The 21,533-nt window shown below is 40.2% G+C and overlaps 3 protein-coding genes across 7 annotated transcripts in view; 2 read left to right on the forward strand and 1 right to left on the reverse strand.

Moving 5' to 3' along the window:
• Positions 1-5,592: 5,592 nt before the first annotated feature.
• CPR16 (cuticular protein 16) lies at positions 5,593-9,916 on the forward strand. Its single transcript, XM_076690964.1, has 4 exons — positions 5,593-5,747; positions 6,691-6,883; positions 7,455-7,762; positions 8,214-9,916. The coding sequence occupies exons 1-4, from the start codon at positions 5,739-5,741 to the stop codon at positions 8,679-8,681; spliced, it is 978 nt and encodes a 325-aa protein (XP_076547079.1). The 5' UTR covers positions 5,593-5,738; the 3' UTR covers positions 8,682-9,916.
• Positions 9,917-10,781: 865 nt separating this feature from the next.
• On the forward strand, positions 10,782-14,002 carry LOC117603937 (facilitated trehalose transporter Tret1-like). Its single transcript, XM_034323554.2, has 6 exons — positions 10,782-11,036; positions 11,727-11,988; positions 12,599-12,759; positions 12,838-13,101; positions 13,207-13,454; positions 13,622-14,002. Exons 1-6 carry the CDS (start codon positions 10,955-10,957, stop codon positions 14,000-14,002), a joined length of 1,398 nt encoding a protein of 465 aa, XP_034179445.2. The 5' UTR covers positions 10,782-10,954.
• Positions 14,003-15,275: 1,273 nt separating this feature from the next.
• Positions 15,276-21,533, reverse strand: part of Oamb (Octopamine receptor in mushroom bodies) — a 77,009-nt gene continuing 70,751 nt past the window's right edge. For 4 of the 5 annotated variants that reach the window (XM_034323546.2, XM_034323547.2, XM_034323545.2 and 1 more), the window contains 8 exons: positions 19,765-19,902; positions 19,095-19,193; positions 18,888-19,015; positions 17,863-18,000; positions 17,307-17,589; positions 16,650-16,811; positions 16,207-16,517; positions 15,276-15,916 (listed from right to left, as the gene is read on the reverse strand). In XM_034323546.2, the coding sequence (XP_034179437.1) occupies positions 15,784-15,916; positions 16,207-16,517; positions 16,650-16,811; positions 17,307-17,589; positions 17,863-18,000; positions 18,888-19,015; positions 19,095-19,193; positions 19,765-19,902 (1,392 nt within the window). In that variant the 3' untranslated portion in view covers positions 15,276-15,783. The remainder of the gene's footprint in view (positions 15,917-16,206; positions 16,518-16,649; positions 16,812-17,306; positions 17,590-17,862; positions 18,001-18,887; positions 19,016-19,094; positions 19,194-19,764; positions 19,903-21,533) is intronic. The other variant, XM_076690960.1, reaches the window with a different exon arrangement.

Below are 21,533 nucleotides of genomic sequence, written 5' to 3' on the forward strand. Positions count from 1 at the left end.
TGGATTCTTGTATAATATTCTTGAATTATCCTGTCCAAATTTCAAAGAATTTGCGAATATGCTTTAATGAATAAAATTCGTAGAAATTCCTAATCGAATAAATTGAACTCTAGAATTAAATAAGAAACAAAATAAGCAATTTTCCCTGTGCAACGAGGCGAATAAAAAGCCTATAATCTTGCGGCTTCGCGAGTACACTTTTGCCTATAAACTCTCAAAGAAATTCTGCTCGTTTACAGAGTTTCGCTGGCGAGTTCTCGCTAGCTATTATTATCGTACGCGAAGAAGCCCGGCGAGCAGAGGGAACGGCTATTTTCTTGCCACGACCAGGGTCGTCGACTCGCTAGAAAATGAAGGGAATTCGAGAAAAAAGTCCGGAAAATTATTGCTCCTTCAACGAATATCTTATTCTCGTCGGACGGGACGTCTCGTTTTTCGGAGTATCGAAGTAGGAAGAGAACGAGGGAACGTTTGTCGCGGCTACGACTGTGGGAAAGGGCGCTGGAACCCTTGACCTTGAACGCTATTCAGAACCCCATTATCCGGAATATATTGCGGCATTAAAACGGTCCTCGCGTCCTATCAGAACGTCGGATTAGTCCTCCGTGAGTCTTCCGGCTGTTCCGCGATGAACTTTCAGGATTATTTTCGCCCGGCGCATCCTGCTCGATCTTGCAAAAAAACTTGGAATAAACGGAGAATAGATCTTTGTAAATGCGGCGGGGTTATCGATTTTTTGCCGTCAAGTCGTGTCGTGCTGATCACGCCGACAGCGAACGGCCTTCCGATGAAGCGGGAGAGGCGCGTGAAAGAAAAAGGTCGAAGAATCCGGATCACCTTCCAGCGCGATCAAGTGCACGGCCAGGGTGAAGGAACTCGTGCCAGATGAGCGGCACGATTAGAAGCGGCCCAATGTATCGAGCGTATCTCTTAATACGCGTCGAAGCTCGCGGCCGCGTTTGTTCTCACGCGTGCAAAGATCTCCGCGCCTTTGGAATCTGTTCACGTGGGCGTGTGTAACAAAGGCGTTGAAATCAGTCGAGGATTATCACGATTTTCAAACATTTCTTTCATGCTTCTGGTAGCATTTTCATTTGAAAAGTTTCTTAAAATTTATATTCCACAACAGCTGAGAATTCTTCGCGTTTAAACAAACCGAAAAGTCCTTTACCGTTTTGCGATCAGAGGCGTCGTTCTCGAGATACAAAGGATTAAAAATTAGGCGTCCGACTTCCGGGGTGCCCTGTCCGCGCAGGCGCCTTGGGTCTAAACATAGCACCCCGGAAGCCGAATCTTCAATCGCTTATATCTTGAAAACGAAGCATCGAATTGCAAAATGGTAAAAGACTTTTCGTTTTGTTTGGTTACGAAGAATCTGCAGCTGTAGTGGTGTTTCGTTTTCTTGAAATTTGATTTCTTTGTTTTCTATTAGCGAAAAAATTAGAGTCAATCGAAGATAATTACAAGATGTTCAGTTTAAACAATGAATTTAGAGAATTTCGAAGGGAAAGGAAAGACAGAAGCGGCATTGAGAAGGTTAGCTCGCGTGTCTCCTCGTGCCGATTTTTCTCCACCTCCGGTTACTGTTAGTTTACGGGGCCGCGAACGATACGGCGACTAAGACGAAGGCGGAAAGGAACGACGATTCGTCTGATAAAACGGTTGCATATGTTACGAGGCCAGACGGAGTCATGACTCGATAACGGGAAGGGTAATCATGATTTAGCACGGTCAAGAAATTTCAAGAAAAAGAATCCCAATGAGAGAGCGAACCTTGAGAATTGAAGATCGTAAACTTGCTATCTGTTCGCTTTCAACGGACCATTATTATTTTATGGAAGATTTTATTAGTCGAACGACTCATCTTTGCTGGTATTTTACTTTCTTCATTTTATTTTCATCAGCGTAGTATACCACTATCATTTGCTTCCAATTAGATGTAACATGTAACAAGTTATCAATTTTCCAATTTATCTATCTCTAACAAGTCCTATAAATATCCAATTTTACTGTTATCGTATACGACTGGATTTTACCTACGCGAAAGATAAGGCAGTTTCTATTTTCGTTGCGGGATAGCTTGAAGTAGGAAGCTGAATCTGGTCCTACCGCGCGTTCTTGCAATTAATCCATTATCGCGAATGAAAATTAGTTTTAGAGTTGTGTCCGTGGCTGATAACACCCACGCAACCTGTGGGCTACGCTACGCGAACCCGTTTCGTCGATCACTCTTCTTCAAACTTCCTTTATCATTGTTTGAAAGTGAAACAATCATTCTTACGGTAGATCTTGGAATTAATTAACCTTTCATTATTTTCGTTTATTAAACAATCTCCAAACGTTTGAATTTAAATTAATTTTGATCAAAGAATCCTTGTATATGTTACTGGCAATATATGAAAAGCAGGCATAAATCGATCTCAATCCTCATATAAACAATATTAATTTCCCCCTAAATTAAAACTTTAAATTAAAGACCTTTTAGGATATTTTTCTTATTTTACTAATTTTTAGAATAATTATTTCACAAAATTCTTACAATACTTAGAAAAAATTTATATAATATTAAAATAATTAGGATATTTCATACTTTGCTCTAAAATGCCAGGCATTCTATATGTTACTAGTAACATTTTCCTTTGTATGATTGACTCTGCATCTGTCGTTCGACAATAATAACGAAGAACTGATTGACGCGCAAGTTTGGTCCATCCTTGTGATATATGGTTCGAAGTGCTGATGGGTGGCAGTGTTAAAAGTCCACCAGAGTAGCCGATACAGGACCAATCAGCAAATGGAATCGTTAGTTAGCGTTGTAATCACAGATCGAACGTTACTTCTTCCTTGTAGTACACTGTTCGACGAACAATCGTGATCCACGATCGTGTTCCATACAGAGAGTCGTGGATTCGCGCTGTTTATCACGGCTCGACTTCTCTTTAGACTACATGAAAGCTAATTAGAGCCTCATGGTATCGGTACTCTACAAGTGTCGGGATGAATCAGAGCACTTGTCGATGGGTCTTTGATTAATGATTAGCGTTCGAGGTAATTTAAAATTAATTCTCAGCAAAATAATCAAGGCCTCGAAAATCTTCAAACTTTTAAAACGCACAAAGGTCGACGACTCCGTTCTTTCTTGAATTTAACAAAATTCTTCAAAAAAGTGAACGAGCAGTCGTGCAATTCCTCAGGGAGCAACGAGCAGGAATAGTATTACGGGTCTGAAAGGATCCACGAAACAAGCTACGTCCTTTTACGGAGTCACGAATTTTTCTTGCTCTCATCCCTTAACAACATCGATCCCGATTCAGAAGGGTGGACCCATTGAATACAAATCGATCAGTACCCCGGCTCGTATATATCGGTGTCGCTTATCCGCGTCACAAAAGCTGGTACACGAGATGAAAAACCGGCTGATTTACGGACGGGCTCGAACACTCGTCGAGGAGATGTTTTTCGTTTCGCTTCCTCCTCGATGATTTACGATTATTTCGAATAATACTCCATAAATTCGCCCGTTCGCGTTGGATAAGCACGGGAAAATCTGTTCACGCCCGAATTTACGCGGAATCGATATCGACATCGATCAACCCACGTGGTTCTATGTTGGTGATTTTTCTGGACAATCGAGTGGAGCTTCTGACAAACAGGGGGAATTTTATTAATTGCGGGAGAAGCAATATTTCCTTCTATCTATAGAAACGTAGAGATTGATTGAATATGTTGGTCGTCGCGTTTGAAGCGGTTGAAAATTTCATCTGGTTGTATTTTTATTTTCATTTTTAACAAATTTTGAATTCCTTTATGGAAACTTTGCGCTCGTCGAACAATGATTCTTCAACCCTTTCTTTCTTTACGTCACTGCTCGTTATTTACGGAGCTTTTTACGAGGGCCGTTCATAATTTTTTCCTTGCGAATTTTTCTTTACCAACAGATCGAAGTTAAATACAGTACCGAGCAAAAGTCTTCGGGTTCGATGGATTATTCTTATTTCAACATTAACTTGGATTTTCAAATTCAGTAATCAACACTTACAATATAATGAAATCAAATAATTAAAAAAAAAAAAGATTTTGAATAGTATTACTAGTACAATAATAATGAAAAGTAGTAAATTAAGAAATTCCTCTTCGTTTAATTTAAATTTCTAAACCGTTTAACACCTCGATCCTGATTCTTTTTACTACAACTCACGAACAAGGTGCAAGGCTTTTGCTGAGCATTGTATCGAGTTTGCTCGTGTAATCACGCGCAAAACATTCGTATTCCCATCAAGAACAAGAGAAAGAGAAGAGAGGAGAAGCAGAGGGAAAAAATATCGCTAGAACGCATGCAGCCCAACCAAGGATCATTTCCAAGGGAAAGTTTTACGAGCGAAACGCGCACCGCCATGCAATAAAGACGTCCTGGCGACCCTTGCAAGCTCGTAATTTCGAAAGCCGCTTAGAATGGCAAAGAAAGACGATTACTTTGGAACCCCCCTTGGCTAATTGAGATCTCGACTACCAAAAGCAGCGCTCGAAGCTACGGGAGTCAACTATCGATACGAACCTCCGGAAAATCATCAAAAATGATCCTTGGAAAAATCAAACTCTGATATTATAGCAATTTCTACCAATTAAATTTGGATGATATAGAAATTTCTACCAATTAAATTTTAGTAATATGGAAATATAGCAATTTTTACCAATTAAATTTTGGTAATATGAAAATATAGAAATTTCTACTAATTAAATTTTGATAAGGGAAAGTTATTAAAAATTTTCCAAAATTTATCATTGCAAATTAAACAAAATCGATACTTATGGTTCTTGAGTAACAAAGTTTGTACTCTATTATGTTCATCGATATTGATTCAATATCCTAGTAGATACTCGGTTACGTACATCTTCAGCAATTAATAGCTGCCTCAAGAAGGACGTATATATACTTGGTCGGTGTCGAAAGGGTTAACCCAACGACGTAACAAGTTCATCAATTCCATCGGTATTACTCACTCAGCCACGGCGACGAGGACGCAACAAGTCGCTGACGAGGATTTTTCGCAAAGTTAAACACAGCCACGTGGGCGAGCACGTTGCGTTGGTTTTGACATTGCCATTAAACGCGTTTTTCATGTTAAAACGTTGTCAGTCTAAGTTGAATCGCGTACCTATTGCATTCTTTACCTCATTTCTAAATAAGTAGAAAAAATTCACTCCAATGTCCTTCGATATAACAATAAGAAAAGAAAAGTCCAAGTGTCCCATCAACGAGAAATTAACGACACAAGTTCCCCATGGCCTGGTCGAAGACAACTAGGGTTCAAAAGGTGACACGAACACCCTTTCAGATGGGATCGGATCGAAAACGACCGGTCGACAGCAACCCCCAGTGACTTTGGAATGTGTGAAGGATCGACGCCTCGTACCGTGGCCAATAAACATTGATTTATCGGCCTGGAAATCGAACTCGAGGTGATTTGTGATCCTGGACCGCGCACCATGAGCCTGGTCGCGGTGCACCATAGGGCTTCGTAGGGCCCCTGATACCAGACACCATGGTGGGGGGGGGGCTCATCGTGAGCGTACATACGTATCCACGGGGTCCTATATAAGAGGATGCCTACCAGAGCTCACACTCTCATAACCGTTAGCTCAGTCTCAGTGGAATTATCCGGTAACTTGGAGGAAAAACTCGTGGAAAAACACGGGAACTTGTAATAAGTTCTACGGCCTCTAGTCGCACCACCAACATGTTACACGTGAGTGTTATTTTCTTTTAATTTCTGAAGAATAATTGATGAAATTTGAAGATACCAAATCAGAAGGGAACACTTTCAAAGTGTTTCACTTCAGTAAACGATTTTCAAAGGTGAACTTCGGAGAATGAGTTTACAAGGGGGTGAAAATTTGTAATTTGAAAGTAGTTTATGAGGCGCGTACGAGGAGACTGATGCGTTAAGGGTGCAGCAACGAAGCGCAAATAAGGGAAGTTTAATCCGACCTCGTCACGGTTGTCATCTAATTTCCAAGTTTTACGAAACAGATAGCAGGGTGCAGTCTTAATTAGTACACGGAAATCGATCTTTCAATTTACTGAGGAATTGTATTCAATTTACGAATCATCAATCTTTTGATTATTATTAATATTTATAGAAACTTGTAACGATAGTTAAAAAGAGAAACTTTGAAACAGCGATAAAACAAGAGTCGTAAAGTAGCGATAAATGGCGAGGAGGAAGCAAAGGCTTTCAACCGTGTCCCTTGAGCTTCTCGTCGTTTTCGCAGAGAATAATCCGCGAAATAATCATCCAAAAGCCGCAAGTTCGTCGGGATGGGGTTGAAAGTTGCTCGTCGCCCGGAAGTTTCTCACGAGAGACGCTTTATTAATGCTTCCTGGAAACGCTTAAGCATCCTTGAAATGCTTGGGTCGTAAGTTTTCTTCTTGTAACAGTGTATCGTCGAACGAGTCGCTAATTATCGGTAATTGAATCGCGTGCAGGTCAGATAACCATCAAGCGTTTTCCTTGCATATTACGGTCTTCCAAATTTAAAAGAAAAACATCATGCACCCTTTACGACAATGTTTTTTACATAAGACAATTTTTTGCTTAATTTTCAGGATCCTTTTGGCTCAGTAAATTAGAGTGATCCTCTATTTTTCCATTATTTTTAATTATAGGAAAATTGTAAATTCTTTTTCAGGTGATTTTGATCGGCATCTTTCTCGAGCACAGTCTCGCTACACCCATAGCGAACGTTTGGCTGAGTCCCATAGGATCTTTGACGCCATTGAGGCAATTTCACATACAGGATGGCGCCGGGGGATATCATTACTCATTCACGGGGCCTCATCACGCCAAATCGGAATCCAGCTTGAACGGAATTACACAGGGTGGTGAGTGATCGTAATTGACCTTTGAATGCTTCTCATTCGTCAATGCCATTTTCATGATCAATCATCATTTTTTTATTACCTTAACCCTTTGATTAGCCATAAAATTCTACGTAATTTATTATATCAAAGGTGGTTATAATTTAACGCTTTAAAAGTCAAATTTGTTGCAATGGAAATGAATGATTTGGGGTAATTATCCCTCACCATTTCAGGCTTCTATGATTTTGAAATTCTAAAAAAAATATTTGACCATTTTTATATGTATATGCAAAGCGAGGAAATATCAGAATAAGGATAGACACGGACAGGTTAATTCGCAAGCGACGTTTCTATCCGGTTACTCGTGAATGGCACACATACCTTTCGAGACAGACACCCACGCTCGCGAACGACCACATTAGAAACGATGATCGATGTGATGCAACGTAACGCCCCTGCAACGAATCCATCTTCGCGTCGACTCGTTTTAAATAATACATTTTTATCGTGTCCTTTTCATCGTACACATTCGTATAACCGACCGCAGCGATCCATTTTACCGTACGATTTATATTTTCACCTCCCCTCGCAGGCTATTCTTACGTGGACGCAAATGGAGTACTGCAAACGGTGACTTACACCGCGGACGATGAAAATGGGTTCAGAGTGAGCGCGAGCAATCTTCCGCAACCACCGAAAAATCACCTCCAAACTGTTCAAGACACCCCGGAAGTGGCCGCGGCGAAGAAGAACCATTTGGAGGAGCTGCAGAAGTCGCAGCTGAGGGATCAATCGAACTATCAATCGAATATTTTGTCCTACAAGATTCTACCCTCCTATTTTAGCGTTGCTCAATTGGAAAATGATAACGAGAAGAATTTGGCTGTTCGAGAGATTTCAGTAAGTAGAATTTTTCTTTCGACGATTCTCAAAGGTATAAAACGTGCTTACGCGCGTTGCGCAAATGAAATTTAACTTTATCAACGCCCGACCACTTGCAGGAAACAACATTCGCGTTAATATGTACGGACTCGGAATCGGTTCGACGGGCGGTTTCCGGCGGTGGCCACGGATTCCTATTTACCGTTCCGCGCGTACACATTTTATTAACGTTACGATGAATACGAGTTTCGGAAACTTGTTCAACACGGAAAGTTTCGACACAGCCATTGGGGAACGCTTGATTTTCCCTAATGTCGGATAGAAATTTTCAATCTCTACCGAATTTTACTTACTCGTTTTCAATTAATTTCTTGATGACACTCGAAATTCTAATTAACATTTGGAGAATTAAAATTGAAGAGTCCTTTAAGAAAGAATTTTAATTCTTAATTTATGCATCATTTTTCAGAGTACCACCAAAAATCCGTTTCTTCTACCAGCCTCCGAGGCTCAGAGGATCAAAGTCCCTAAACCAGATAACAGTCTCTTAAAATCATCGCCAAAAAATCCATCGTCCATTCAATCAGCTCATCAGAGGAAAAATGAAATTGTTCAGGAGAACACCCCGCAATCAGGCAAACTGGTGACACTGAACAGCGTTCAGAGGCCTGTGGCTGTTCCTGGATCCTACGTACTTCCGGTTTTACCCTACAGACTGCTTCACAGCGCTCTCCATCACACTCAAGATTCCTTAGGCCAGTACGATTACACTTATGCTGGTGATTCTAGCGCGAAAACTGAATCCAGGTCTTTGGACGGTACTACGAGAGGAGCTTACAGTTACATCGACCCCAATGGTATTTTGCAGCAGGTCCATTACGTGGCCGACCACAACGGTTTCAGGGTTTTGGCCACCAATTTACCGGAAGCTAAATAAAGACACGCTCGAGGAAAGGAAATTCCGAGTTTCTTTCGTCCGAAAGTGGATTAGGATTTCAGATGAAAATGAAGAAATTTTGTTTTATTACCTCGAATGGTTGGAATAAAAAATATTATTAATTATTGTAATTAGAAGCATCAGAAATGTGGACTAAGGAATGGAATTTGAAAATGAAGGATTTTAATGCAACTTTGATTGAAAAAGTTTTGGAAAAATCTGTGGATCTTAAAACGTACCATTAGAAGATCATTTGAAACTTTAGACGCAATCAATTTATTTCCAAGAAATTCCAGGAAGATTTTTATCACGGTAGCCCCCTGTTAGATCGAAGATGAATGCAAAGGTGTACGAGGGAAAGGAAAACTTTCCTCGTTCCTTTCCTGATGATTGGAAGTCGACTTTCTTTCCCTTTTTTTTCCCCCCTTCAACTTTTACCATAGAGTGTACGTGATCAAAGAATCCTAATAATTTTCGATCCATCGCGAAACCCGTTTCTTACCGTTGGGTGCTCCAAGGGGTGCAGGGTAATCAAACTTTCCGAATGCTTCTCGAGTTCGTTCCATCGCGGTTACGCGTTCGTGAACCAACAGGGAACGAACTTAATTCGTATTCGTTTCTCGCTGTTAATCGCGTCCGGTGGTTAAGAAAATTTACACTTGAATAAATTATTCTTTACCTGCCACGTGAGTTTATTTTATTTCCCCTACTTAACGCTTTCCTCGTTGCACCGGTTACTTCAAAATTAATCAACAAATTGGTTCGCTTCCAAAGTAGAAATAGCCAATTTAATTAAATTTCTGTAAATGGATAAACGGAAGAACATATTAAATTGTAGAAAATCTGAGCTTCGAATAAAAATTCATAGTTGTTAAATGGAAGCAATAACATCTAAAGCTTTAATACGTCGATTTAATCTGGCTAAAAGGGGTGGTTCTATTCATCGATAGCATCCCGATAGAGAACCGTTCTCTATAAACTGAAGTTATCGAAATTTAACGTAATAAAAGAGGTAATCGAGCAGCTAATTACACAACTTGTATTCCCAAACAGGCTTTCAGAATTCCTATTCACCTTTCGAGTTCGCTAATTTACTTAACAGTCGAATTGACTGTCCTTTTCGGACCTTCGTTCGAGCTCTGTTGAAACAACGAAAGGGAGAAGGCTTTGAGGTCGAGGTTGAAAATTTAATGAAACGAAAGGGAACTCGAATCGTTTGCCTGAGCTCTGTTCACGCTGACGATTAAACGAATGATTTCCTTTGATCTGAAATCATAGACACGAATCTGGTGTGCAACAACGATTAATTAATTATTGCTTCTCTCCCATGATTCGAGTTTCTTTTGAAACTTTTATGCTACTCTTAAAGAAACTTTTTTTAAATTGATTTTATACCGTGTATTAATATAAGCAACTCGTGACCATACGAATCGTCGTTATGTAATTGTAGCCAGTTTTAGAGGAGATCAATAAATTACGATGTTCAATCTAATACTGCGCACTCGTAACTCTTTCCCACCTGTTATTCAACTAGAATCTATGTATCTTTACCGGGGATTGTATTAAATTACAGAAACATTGTGCAATGCACCAGTAAATACCAGTCTGGTATTAAATATCGTTATCAGATTATCATTTTTATGAAGCTGATGCAAATTTGTAACAAAATTGATAGCAATCATTGAAATAACATTCGAATTGAATTTGATACACTATTTTAATGCAAATATTAAATTAAAAGATAAACCTATTGCACCAGGCTAACATTTAATATGTAAATTATCATAGGGATCAACAGAGACCTGTGCTATAGACTCAATTTAATAAAAATTAATTTTAAAAAAATGAACCTCAATAACTATTAATTCACTTTCACCATGCAAATCAACTCCTAAATGAAACCCTTGACACTGTTAACCACGAGTTCAATGAGACGATCATGAATGAAAACTTCATGAAATCAAGCGTGTTCACTGTTACCAACATTGGTTACTTAACATTGTCTTAGCTGGTTGAACTGTGGGGTCATCGTGTAGGTAGGGACCGTCGCGAGATAAGAGGATCGTGATAAGAAGGTCACGGCGCGGAAGAGAGATGTTGCTTTTCTTATCCAAGGATTTCTTCTTGGACGAAGCTTATCGAACGCAGTTCACGTTGCGTTCTCCGTACAACCTGTTGTTTTTTCGTGGATCGACAACGATAAACAGCATCCAGGACGACACCCTGACGAAGGTGTCGATAATTTTACGTGTTTCTACGCTGGGTCAACGGAAATGGCTGTGTCGCTGACGGATGACGAGCCAGCACAAGATCGACATGCCAATAAACTTCCGCAATACGCTATCATACTTTTGGGTAAGAACTCTTCTAACCCTTTGATCACGTTGCTTTTTACGGTCCAGAGAAATGCAACGTGTTTGTAATTGAAAGTAAACAGACAATATTGCGCGTTTATTATTGCTGCTTATTAATTTTCACGTAAATGTGCTCGAATTAACGATACAATGATAACATAAAGATCCATTAGCATAATAATGCTGAGCATGGAAATCTGTACGAGATACTGGACAGAAAATATGATCGTGTTATGTCGGATTATTCCAAAAATAATGTTTGTTTTAAAAAAAAATGATGTGAATAATTATGCTTTTAGACGTTTAAAAATTGATACGTGTATATTTTGTACCTTATACAAAATAAGTTTGTGTAAGTGAGATAGAAATATTATTTATGGAATGATCTGATCGTACGATAGTATGACGTCAAGAGGATAAATAAAGACACAACATAAAATTCATCAAACCGTTTTGAGAAGGAGATAATGACTTCATTAATTTCATAAATGCTCATCGCTAAAACCAACTGTCCAAATAAAAATAGATCATTTGACACGGTAGCCGTCATGGATTGCGATCAAATATTTAGATACCAACTATTTTCATCGACGGTTATCTAAACCATTCAGAATTTTCAGTCTGTCCATCAAGTGATCATTTCATCCATCATCCATGAAGATATTTCCGTTTTGCATACGATGAACTGCAGCCACGTTGGCCAATTTCTCCATCGGTACCTGTATCGCTTGGATCTCACCGGTTTGGCACATCTACAGCAATCTGGACGTGTCAAAGGTCAACAGACAAGATATTTCGTGGCTGTGTAGCTTGGTGCCTCTTGGAGCTGCGATAGGCAGCCTTCCGGCGGAAGTAATTGCGAATAAGATCGGTCGACATAGAACCATCAAAATAATCACTCCGTTTCTAGTCGGATGTTGGCTGGTTATCGGTTTGTCGGCCAATAAAGTATGGTGAGTGAAGTGTATTTTCATATTTAGGACCTTAGAACTTTGGGACCATAGAATCTGAAAATCTTAGACCCTAGGATCTTAAGATCTTATGACTTTAGAGCCTTAGAACCTTAGAATTTTGGGACCTTAGGGACCTTAGAATTTTAGGGCCTTAGAACTTTGGGAGTCTGGGTCCTTAGAACTTAGAACTTAAAGACTTTGGCCCCTAAGATTTTAGGACCTTAGGACTTTGGAGCCTTAGTACCTTGGAATTTTGAGACCTTAGAGACCTTAGAATTTTAGGGCCTTAGAACTTTGGGAGTCTGGGTCCTTAGAACTTAGAACCTAAAGACTTTGGCCCCTAAGATTTTAGGACCTTAGGACTTTGGAGGCTTAGTACCTTGGAATCTTGGGACCTTAGAATTTTAGGGCCTTAGAACTTTGGAAGCCTGCGTCCTTAGACCTTAAAACCTGAGGACCTTAGACCCCAGAACCCTAGAAGCTTAGGATTTTAGAGCCTCAGAACCTTGGAATCTTGGGACCTTATGATTTTAGGATCCAATGGAACTTAGAACCCTAGAACCTTCGAAACCCAGTTCATCGAATTAATCTAATCTGTATATCTTTGAAGGATATTCTTGGCACGTTTCGTAGCCGGCATAGTGTGCGGCGCGTTCTCAATCATAATTCCAATTTACTTGACCGAAATCGTGGAGAGAAGATTCAGAGAATCGCTGAGTATGATTTGTCAGCTTCAAGTCTATCTTGGAATCTTGTTCACCTACTTTACAGGTAAAGAAGAAGACTATCGTCACCTCGAAATAGGACAAGGAATCTTTAAAGTACATCTAACAAGCTTGACATTCACAGGATTCAGTGACGATCAGCTTACGATCGCTCTATTGTGCGCCGTGGCACCAACAATGCTTTCAGTAGCCACTGTCGTTATGCCAGAATCACCTGTTTGGCTGATGGTGCACAATCGCGAAGAAGAAGCTAAAGAAATTATGAAAAGTCTGAGAAGAATCGAGGGTTTAACTCAAGAGGATGCGATCAGAATTGAAAACAGTATCGAACAAACTGGTTGTGTGTCAGGATTTAAGGCGCACACCAAAGCTACCATCATCGCGTTCAGTGAGTCATTTCAATTAATAATTTCAATTAAAATTTAAAGTAAAATTTAAAGTATATGGTGATATATCCTCGTTAGAAGAAACCATCACGTGTTCAATTTTTCAGGTTTGATGTCCATTCAACAAATGACTGGAATGAACATCCTCATAGCCTACGCCTCTAAAATATTGATACGTCTACAATTTCCCTTAAACACGAATGTTGCTTCGATCATCCTGGGACTGGTACCAGTAATCGCGACGTGTTTTTACAAAAACTTACTGACACGTATGAAAATGAAATTACTATTATTTCTCAGTCTATGCGTCATGTCTATCAGCCTTTTCATCTTGTCTGCTTATTTCCGCCTTCAAGTAAGTTAATTACCCAGCACCAATAAATGAAATTTTAACCCTTATCCAAATAGCTGTTTTTTGCATGCAAAGGGTTAAATGAACCCTGACTGAATAAGGGTCGTTTCTTAATCGAACTCGAAGTACTTAAAATTACGTTTAACGAAATGAATTAATTTGTTTTATAGAATACGTACATCGTGTCCAGTTTCAGCTGGGTACCGTTCCTGTCCATCGTCCTCCTCATGGTCGCTTACGCGGTTGGCTGTGAACCAGTGTGCTGGATCCTGATCGAAAGAATCTTTACGAGCGACGTGAGGAACATGGCCATTACTGGTAGTATGGTGTGCAATTGGATTTCTTCGTTCATGTCGGCTAAAGGATTCCAGGATATAGTGTCGCTGATGGAAATTTCAACGGTATTCGCTATGTACGGTATATCTACCTTGATGGGTACCGCGTTCGTCGCTCGTATGGTACCGGAAACGGAAGGGAAAAGCGAGGAGGAAGTGCAGATGGAGCTGCGAGGGTGGAACCAGGAGGATACTGAAGTTCCAACGTGTTGTTAAACTGAAAAAAACGAAACGAAAGTGATGGAGTGATGTGTGATCGAGTGATTAAATGTGATTAGTTGGAATTTGGAACTTTAAGACATTTATTTATGTAATTGTAACCGATCTTAGGAAATTGATTAAAGATTTTAAAGAAACCTAACTCGATGACTCGGATATTGAAAAATTCCTACCAATCAGGAGATAATTAAGGAGTCGAACATCCGAGAATTTTAACGATCATGAATTTATTCGCATATTTATTTCCATTCGTTCCGTTACGTATGGTGTAGACGATATATCACATAATACAATGAAATCGATTCCCAATCAGTCCCTCTGTCCTCGATTATCGACGATGTACGCTCGCTAAAGGATCGATTGCGTTCGTACAAAAATCCCGAGAAAATTTTGTTCGTTAATTAGCATCGATATAACAACACTTACATACGACACGTATCTTCGTTCCTACAGGATATTTCAAAGTGAACCTTCCTCTTCTCACCGAAAAATTGTAAACTTTGAAATATCCTGTAGATTGAAAACAATACGTTGCCGATGTAATTATCACAAATAACCAACGAGGAACAATTGTAAAAAATCTACGGAAACAATGATGAGGCGAACGCTACCTGTTGAGGGCAGAGGGATCATTTATAGAACGGCGTCAACAGTGTAACGAGAATACTTATTGTAGATGATAACCAGCTGCTTAACATAGCCTTGTGTACACATAAATATCGATACGTACACGTATATATCATAGCGATTTGCATTAATATTCGAACGCTAATATTTAAGTAATTATTGCTCGACACATTCATTTACAATTACGCTTAACCCTTTCAATATATTAAATCGTTTAACGTAACCCTTGGATGGACCTCACTGAGACATCGACAATTTTACTTTAATTTTAACCGTCAGATTTATTATTATTAGAAATTTGAGCATTTAATTTTTGTCGAAGCACCATGGTACATGTTTCGTAATTCTGGGCTGCAACTGACCTATCCAACACCATACAATAATTAATATTTTATGAATTCATTAAACAGAGATTTAGTTTAACACCCTCGCTACCAGCGTCACGTATATTTCAAGCGTTAAATTTCCCATATGAGCTCTTAATATCCTATTTAAAAATAAAAATGCTACATAATTTTTAAAAATAAGTGCAAGACCTGAATTTACATTACTTAAAAAATTGTTCAATTGAATACCGATAGCAAAGGTGTCAAGTACCCATTTACATCATAACTGTGAATGATTATATGAAGCAATAATTAATATCCAAATATTAACGCAAACCACTGTACGTATTAAATGGATCTTCCTTACGATTTTGTGCTCAACATTGTGCGCTCGCCCAGCGTCACGGCTCACCGCTATAATTCGTTCTCTAAAATGTCTCTTCTCAGTCGATTATCTCCATAGTGTTCCATGGTGGACGTTCATAAAACACAGGGGGAATATTCACGATTGAAACAGTATTATTTATATTCGATAACCATCGTTCTCTGCTTCTTTAACGCGGACGCAATTCACTGGAAACGAAGTAAGACACCGAAGAAGCTCGAACGTTTGTCTAATAAACACGTGTGATATAGTGTCTCGTCGTTCATTGATTAGACACGTTGGTGATCCGGCTCGAAGGTGAATCGTGCTCGATTTCGCGGCACGACGAGTTCTCCCGGTTCACGTACACCTGGCAGCAGTGTTCAGAAAGACTGGATCCTCACTTTCGAGGTGGTTGAATCGAAGGTGACGCGCTGTGCGCCACTTCTGGCACGCTACAGTCATCTAGATTCGCTTTGCGAGTGCACCGTCGGTTCCGAGCTTGGATCCGGATCGGAATCGTCTATCGATACACCCTGTTGCGGTACGCGGATCGAGTAGCTGGGACTCCGGTCGTTTCTAAAAGAAACAAGGCTGGTTTTGCGACGGATGCTGATCAATTCATTCGTTAACGTGGAATTCGTCGTTGGAAAGCTTGGAGCTGGTTAATTTTGATCTGGACGTTGATTTTGAGCTTGGATCACTCGAGGAGAGGTAGTTTCGAATTGGATCGTTTGGAGAACGTTAATTTTGAGCACAGAGCACTTGGAGAGCGTTAATTTTAATTTGAGCCATTTAGTAAAGATTTTTCAGCTTAGACCATTTGGTATGTGTTAATTTCAAGTTGGACTATTTAGGAAACATTGATCTCACGTGTAACTCACCTCATAGCTAATTGGCTTCCATCGCTGCCCCGTCTCAAAGTATTAGCCCGTCGTTTGCAGAAGCACTTGCAGATAATCCTCTTGAACGCGAACCGGAAGTCCTTGCTGAACAACGCGTAGATGCAAGGGTTGATCGCTGAGTTACAATATCCTAACCAGAACAACACACTGAAGACGGTGGGGTGGATACAGTTAGGGCAGAACGCGCGTACAAGATACATCGTGAAGAAAGGTAGCCAACAGAGGATGAATCCTCCAACGATTATACCTAACGTCTTGGCCGCCTTTGTTTCCATGCGAAATCTTTTCACCTGCAACACCAATAAATTTCTACGATTATTAATATTTTAAATCATTTGGAATCTGATGTTTAACGCGTTAAACTTCAAATTATTTGCCGTTTAATGGTTCCGAAGGAGTTAAAAATTCCGATGGTACATTACCTGGGCCTTTATGTTCCGTTTGCCCATTTTCATCACCCTAGGCTTCTCCTCAGGGCCAGGGGCGAGTTCACGCAGAGACACATCATCCCCCGTCATTTGACTCTCGCAACTGCTCCGTCTGCTCGGCCTCCTGGTGCTACCGACCCTATTGATACCGCTCACCTGTCACGAAGGTCGACTTTAACGACACCATACACCGCGTTTCCTCGCCAACACGTACGCTCGCTCGCCTTGTCGACGCTTTACGACGCTCGTAAAGCACGTTGCTTCTCCTCGGTATCGTAAACTCGAATCCTTGGATAACGTTTACTCCTCTCAACGCTCGCGACCCCTCGCAATAACGAGAATTGAAAAAATTACCGCCTTCCTTAATATGGGGACATGTTAAACCACCGACCGTACCCGAAATTCTAGGAGGTGAATGTGTGTAATTATAAATTACTATGTCTATGACACGTGAGTTCCGGAATCAAAGAGGTATTCAAAGCTCTATAAATTTCCCAGTGTAATTTCAAAAAAGCGAGCGAGCTTCTACTATCATTAAAAATATGTATCTATTCTAAATCTTAAACTACAATTCGAATATTGAGTTATTGATAAATGATCGAAAGATTCTTTATTCTAAATTTTGTCTACGAGACAGATGACATCTTGTACCTTGAGGTGCGTACTCCTCGGGGTGGGACAAAGCTGGCTGTGCGTTTGTCCGTTACTATAATGCACGGAAGTCTGGGAACATCTCGAGGGTGTCCTCTCGAGAGTGTTGCACTTTGTATTCAACGTCTCTGTACTCGGATAAGAGACAGAGATTTTTATCTTCTCTCTTTTCACCGAGCTACGGCTATTCGACTCCGGACTTCTCGGGCTACCGTTGTTGCTGCCGTTGTGAACGCTTCCTCGACCTCGATGGATCCTCAGGGTCAACCTTTGTTCGTCGAATCTGAGGGAAAATTCGCGTAAAGGATATGTATCGAAAGATAGAGGTACTTTAAGGTATTTTCAGCTTCGTTTGATGTTCTGTTCTTTAAAAATAAATTCTAGCGAAAATGATCATAAAAATAGGTGATCGTTAAACAACGAAAGGTAGTACGGAGGAAAGGCGCGATCAACGTTGTTTCCGGATCAGTCATGATTGAAAAGCTTCAGAGGAATAATGGTAACGCGTCGAGTGGTTTTTCTTTCAGCTTCGATCGTTGAAGAGGTCTGCCTTTACCTGGAGCCGAGCATTTTCGAGCCCTTTGTCGTGCGGAAACCCTGATTAATGGCCTTCGTGGTAGAGACCGCCGCGTTGTAGATCCTCCAGTAGAAAAACAGCATGACCAACATCGGTATATAGAAAGAGCCGAGAGCGCTGGAAACGAGATACAAGGGTAACAAAGTTTTTAATTTCAACCACCCCGATGAAAGCCAGGATATAATTCCTTTTGCTTCTATCTTCCGAACGTTTTCCAGCTTAACACAGCCACCTGTTAACGCGTTTTTCCTTTCGTTTATACGATTATCCAAGGATGAATTAATGAGATTGTCTTCTGGACAATTCGGATTATTTCAAACGATAAAAACTTTATTTCACCCAGAATTAGACAGACTATCGGTAAAAAGGAGGAACGAGGGGAAAAAACTGAAATATCACGATCAGAGTGAAAATGATAACGCTGCCAGGTAGGATCGTAAATTTGTCGGGCGCACACGATGGAACACATTAACCAGTCTACTTGTCGGTTTGATTTAGATGCGCCGCGTCGCGCATAAACCGGCGCGGATTGATGGATGCACCGATCGCGATAACGCGGTAAGAATAGACCGGGATGCTTGGCAGAAATTCAGATCCCGGCTCTTGACATCCTAATAATTCCCGTTTCCGCTCTGGATCCACCGAATTCGGCTATGCGAGCAATCTCGTTCTCTCGCTCTGTTTCGAGCACGCCTCTGTTCCGTCGTGCATCCCCGAATGGAAAAAAGTTCATTTTCATCGCGATCATTCTGTGAACGGCTGTACGGAGATATAAAATATTGAAATTTTCAAGCCTCCGTTCTGGTGAATTTAAACCCTGAAAATGACGATTTTCGGATCTTGGGAATTACAACTGGTGGAAATCTTTATTTGCTAATTCAATTTGGAAATTTGAAATTATTAAGCTTCGAAATCCCTGTTTTGAAAGCTTAGAATTTCTAAGCTCGTAGAACTTTGGGTTTGCTAAGCTTGGAATCCTCTGCTTTATTTCTGTTTTGACTCACCTGTAGACCACGTAACCAGCATCGTTGGTCAGCTCGCAGATCCAAGGACACGGTTTCACAGGGACGAGAATGGTAGTAGTGTTGAACGGTCCATTCTGCGCGAATGTCATATTGTACGTGGGGTGAGACTATGGAAGAAAAACAGGAGGAAGGGACTAGTAAGACGCTCTGTATAACGAGGGTGAAGATTGTCGAGCTGCTAGTTACCCGTTTGTCTTTCCAACCGACCAGGGGTGGGAAGCAGATGACGAAGCTGAGGATCCACACGGTCGCGACCAACAGTCTGGCTCTTCTCGGTGACATGATCTAAATTTCAAATGAAACTTAACATGGAATTCTTATGAGCAAGTTAGAACTATGAATCAGTATTTATAGAATTTCAAATTTCTTCAAAAACTATGAAATTTTGCACATATACATAGGATATCAAAAATCAACTTTACATGGAAATTTCAACATCGCATCTGATATTCTAATTATTAAAAATGGGAAAAACTTAATACAGTACCGTGCGTTGCTGAATTTTAACATAACACGAATTATGAATCAATATTTATAGAATTTTAAATTTCTTCAAAAACTATGAAATTTTGTACATGTCAAAAATCAGCTTTACATGGAAATTTTTAACATCGCAGCTGATATTTTAATTATTGAAAATGAGAGGAAGTTAATAGAATACTCTGCGTCGCCGACTCTCCGGACACGGATATAGTGTGTTCGACTTTATAGGTAACGATCGATCGGATTGTTCGATAGAAAGGTCGGTGGGTATTTGAAGAGAACAAGAGAAGCCTTAAGAGACAAATGGCTCGATCGACCGTTTCGAAGCGTACACCTGTTCCTCGAAATCGAATAATCGGTAAATGGTACTTGCCTGAGGATAACTGACTGGCCTGGTCACCGCTAAGTATCTATCCAGGCTGATGGCGCATAAATTCAATATCGATGCTGTGCACATCCACACGTCCACTGCCAGCCACACGGAGCACCATAGATCACCGAATATCCAAACCTTCGAAAAGTAATCACAGATGGTTCCATTAGTCGTCGTAATCGCTTTCCCATTCAAGTCAATTACAGATTGAGAACAACAAAGGGAAGAAATTTCTTTCTCTTTTCATTCTCGATTAACAGAACACTTTTGTTCTCTTTCATGCTTGGTAAAATATACAAATTTACAATTGGCAAATTGATAAAATTATAAAAGATGTAGTTAATTTTGTACTGTATCGCTCTTCCAGTAAATCCATCACATAATTTCAAAGGATTATCTGAAATGCTGCTCCATTTCGTTCGATATAAATTCTTCCAAATGATTCTATGGTTTCTCGTTATCCTCTCGACGAATGTGTTATACAGTTACGTTGGAATCCCCAGTTTCAACCGTATATCCTTCACACGATACAATACCTTCATTCATCCCCATTCACCGTTCCAATCTCCTCGTCTTTCCGAACACCGAAGCCAATATTGTATCGAGATCCGTTTGCTTCGGTGCTCGGTAAGCGGCGTCTGTTTTTGAAATTCATACGTTTTCGTCGTCCCAAGACTTATTTCAGATTTGTTCGTACCAGACGCGAGTAACATTTCGATTCGGCGTAAGTGAAACACGAAGGTAAGTTGGAAACGTTTCATAAACCGTGTTGTATTCTCAGAGATAGAGTCGGGGCATGCGACGAAATGTAATAGGATTACGAAGAGAGACTTGAAATTGTGATAGCAAAATGAACGTCCATAGAAATTATTTATAATGCCGTGTGCATTTGTAAAATAGCAGGGCAAAGTTCCGACCCAGTCGTAATTAGAGGGACGGCTAATTGAAATAAATGTAAAATTTGAAAGGTTTCAAAAAATATAGTATGCTCTTTTATATTCAAAAGAAGCGAGGATTTTTATATTTTTATATTTTGAAGCATGAAAATTCTAGGAAATTTAATTTCTTATATTAATCATATCCTTTATGAGAGAAATCTCGTCAGATTTCATGAAAAAATTCGCGAAACATGTCATGGATTATGGAAAATCGTGTACCCATTATCCAACAGAGGCGACCCATTATTCTCGTCTAAGACGAGAATGCATCCTGACATGTCGATCGGCAGCAATTCCTCGACAGGATGATTGTGCACGTAATGGAATGCACCCTCTTCGCGAGTGGGCGCAGCAGGTGCAACCGAGATTGCAACTAACTGCACGCGCTTGGAATCGCGTGTACACGGTGGTCGGTGCAACCACCTGTTTCGAATTACCCTCGACTCCTGTGGCTTCGTCGTTGTTCAATTCGATTAATCAACCACCGTAGCAGACCCTGACACCGTTGTTGCCCACGTAATAATGCTGCTGATTCTCCATTGTTATTAATACTACTGGCAGGGGTGGCAATATCCTCTTAACCCATTGCGCATTGTTCGTAGATACTGTCGGGTGACAAGTTTGAAAAATTGGGGATTATTGATCTATGGATTATGTACTTGATAAATGCTTTACCGTCATATTTCTATCGTGCCTGTTGATCGAGAAAAGTGGACTTTATTAACCTTCGAATGTACGCGCATCATAACGGACCTCTATTTCCTGCGCTTAATTTAATCGATAATTATTTCCTGCCTGTGTATTTAGAACACTGCTGCAGAGTCCTTCCTT

Source organism: Osmia lignaria, chromosome 11 (genome assembly GCF_051020975.1).
Source record: "Osmia lignaria lignaria isolate PbOS001 chromosome 11, iyOsmLign1, whole genome shotgun sequence".
In the NCBI taxonomy this organism is placed as follows: Eukaryota; Metazoa; Arthropoda; class Insecta; order Hymenoptera; family Megachilidae; genus Osmia; species Osmia lignaria.

Excerpts from the sequence above, each read along its gene's own strand:
- CPR16 (XM_076690964.1), top strand. Across the intron at positions 6,884-7,454 it reads GAACGGAATTACACAGGGTG|GCTATTCTTACGTGGACGCA; the intron begins GTGAGTGATCGT and ends CTCCCCTCGCAG. Across the intron at positions 7,763-8,213 it reads TGGCTGTTCGAGAGATTTCA|AGTACCACCAAAAATCCGTT; the intron begins GTAAGTAGAATT and ends ATCATTTTTCAG.
- LOC117603937 (XM_034323554.2), top strand. The coding sequence starts at position 10,955 with ATGGCTGTGTCGCTGACGGATGACGAGCCAGCACAAGATCGACATGCC. Across the intron at positions 11,037-11,726 it reads ATACGCTATCATACTTTTGG|CCACGTTGGCCAATTTCTCC; the intron begins GTAAGAACTCTT and ends GATGAACTGCAG. Across the intron at positions 13,102-13,206 it reads AGCTACCATCATCGCGTTCA|GTTTGATGTCCATTCAACAA; the intron begins GTGAGTCATTTC and ends TCAATTTTTCAG.